Source organism: Hipposideros armiger, unplaced genomic scaffold, assembly GCF_001890085.2.
Source record: "Hipposideros armiger isolate ML-2016 unplaced genomic scaffold, ASM189008v1 scaffold_2633, whole genome shotgun sequence".
In the NCBI taxonomy this organism is placed as follows: domain Eukaryota; kingdom Metazoa; phylum Chordata; class Mammalia; order Chiroptera; family Hipposideridae; genus Hipposideros; species Hipposideros armiger.
In genome coordinates, this window is record NW_017733948.1 from 1 (window position 1) to 2,212 (window position 2,212).

Genomic DNA, 2,212 nt, shown 5'->3' on the forward strand with positions numbered 1-2,212 from the left:
GAGGCCCCTGAATCTCCCATTTATTTGATGGCAGTTGCTGACTACAGTCAATGTGAGGAAAAATAATGTCGTCTGCCAGCTGCCCAGGCCCGGGGACACCGACCAGCACCAGAGGCAGTGATTAGGGCCTACTGGCGAAGGAGTCTGTCCTCTTCATCCTCTGCTCTGCCCTGCCTTCGGGCTAGAGTATCCTATCTTCCAAATGCACAGATGGCTGCTATAAGTGTCCTTTCTAGTTAGATTTTGAGCTTAGACTTTGATGGAGGATTTGAACAGGGCCTCCAGGTACCCTTCTAGTGAGGTGCAGCCCTCAGGTCACATCACCTGCCTTGCTGCTCCAGTCTGAGGAAGGCTGGCTGCTTCTGGGCTGGGCAGCATTGCTTGCTCACTCAGCCATGGCAAGAATGTGGCACTAAACTTGGTGTCCTACCATGTGCATGGGAAGGGTCATGCACATGTGTTCACTTGCAGCCTCCTAGTCCTAGTTCCAGAACTGCATACCCAGAATGGAAATGACCAGCTAGAATGGAAAATGCACGCAATGCCATTATATTCTTCACTAGTCTGGGTAGATTGCCCTCTATTTGCCCTCACTTCTTCCAAAAAGAACTACCACGCTTCCAATATTCCATTTATCACCATGCTCGAGTTTATGCTCAAGATGTATCTGTTTAAAGAATGAGTTACGGCAGCTTTCTTAACTAGGAGAAATTATGAAATAAATGCTAACTTTTGAGTGCCTACTCTGTCCCAAGCATGGTTCTAAGCAGTTCACACGTACTAAATTTAATTATCAAAGCAACCATATCATAGGCATTTGCTACTTTAGTAGATGGGGTGATAGAGAGAATGCATAACCTAGAAGCCACCAAAACTGTCCCTTTAACCCTCCAGTGACTTATAAAAGTATGGATGTATATAATCCATAGAATAACTATAAAGCTAAAATCTGGGTATTATAAAACCTGACAATAACTAGGGGGATGTTTAAAGATATTTCAAAGCACAAAGAACACTATACCTCTATACCTCAGAAAAGGAAGCTACCCAGAAATTTTATGACACTAAATCATGATCAGGATGAGAGAGGTCTCAATTCAAAGTGGAACAGATAAACAATATGGGGGAGAGATCTTACCATTAGACTGGTCGGTTAACTTTTCAAAGATTAGAGAACATATAACTAAAAAAAATAGAGGTGAAGGTCATAAACAGGTAAAACCTGAAAGACCACCAAAGCCAATACACGTCTTAGAAATGCTGCACAGTTTTGTTTGTAATGAGTCTCTGTTCATTCAGAAATGGCTGAAGCAGGAAGGGTGAGGCACTCTCTTCTTCAGTAGCTTTTCTTTTGGGCTGAGTCCATCATAAAAAGCCACCATGCAAGCAGCTAGACTTCCTTCCAAGCTGGCTCCTCTTTGACCCAACAGAGCTTGCCATCTTCTTCAAGCCATACGGCTCCACTGGCCACCAGCTGGAGGGCTGCGGGAAATATTTTATGTTCTGCTAACTTCACTCTTTCAGACAGAGTTGCAACAGTGTCGCCCCTCTGCACTGGAACAGCTTCTTGTAAAATAATCTGTCCAGCATCTACGTCTTCCTGGAAAAGGAAGCAAAGTTTTGAACATCACTTTCTGGCCAGTACAATTTACTTCCGAACACTAGCAGTATTTTGTGAGAAGACATACTCACAGCAACGAAGTGCACGGTGCACCCCGTTACTGTGACACCGGCATCCAGGGCTTGTTCGTGGGCATTTGCACCCTTAAAAGAAGGGAGCAAGGAAGGGTGGATGTTCAGCATCTTCCCATTCCATTTTCTGACAAAGGGGCCAGATAAAATTCTCATGAATCCTGCAAGACAGACTATGTCTGTGGAGAACTCTCCAAGGACTTGGTCAATTGCTGTGTCAAATTCTACACGACTTTTATATAATTTATGATTAATTACTCTGGTCGGAATTCCAGCTCTTGCCGCCTTATCTAAGCCAGTCACTGCGGCTTTGTTGGAAATAACGACAACAATGCGCGCAGAGCTACTGGGCGCCTGTGTGCTATCTATGAGAGCTTGGAGGTTCGATCCTGTTCCAGATATTAAGACAGCCACTCTTGCCTTTTTTGGTTTACTTTTCATAGTGCCATTCTGCAATTTTGGTCCATTTGTTTGCATGGCTTCAATCAGGTGCCTGACTTTCACACGAGGAGAGCCTTCA

The 2,212-nt window shown here is 44.3% G+C and overlaps 1 protein-coding gene across 1 annotated transcript; it reads right to left on the reverse strand.

Annotated features, from left to right (window-relative positions):
• Positions 1-241: 241 nt before the first annotated feature.
• LOC109378703 (trifunctional purine biosynthetic protein adenosine-3-like) lies at positions 242-2,206 on the reverse strand. The gene is made up of 2 exons (XM_019635003.1): positions 1,693-2,206; positions 242-1,600 (listed from the first exon to the last, which is right to left on the reverse strand). The coding sequence occupies exons 1-2, from the start codon at positions 2,167-2,169 to the stop codon at positions 1,391-1,393; spliced, it is 687 nt and encodes a 228-aa protein (XP_019490548.1). The 5' UTR covers positions 2,170-2,206; the 3' UTR covers positions 242-1,390.
• Positions 2,207-2,212: the final 6 nt, after the last annotated feature.

What these genes read in the sequence shown, in the direction of transcription:
- LOC109378703 (XM_019635003.1), bottom strand. Translation starts at nt 2,169, where the DNA reads ATGCAAACAAATGGACCAAAATTGCAGAATGGCACTATGAAAAGTAAA. An exon ending in GCACCGTGCACTTCGTTGCT is followed by an intron (nt 1,601 to 1,692) that starts GTGAGTATGTCT and finishes TTCCTTTTCCAG; the next exon opens with GAAGACGTAGATGCTGGACA.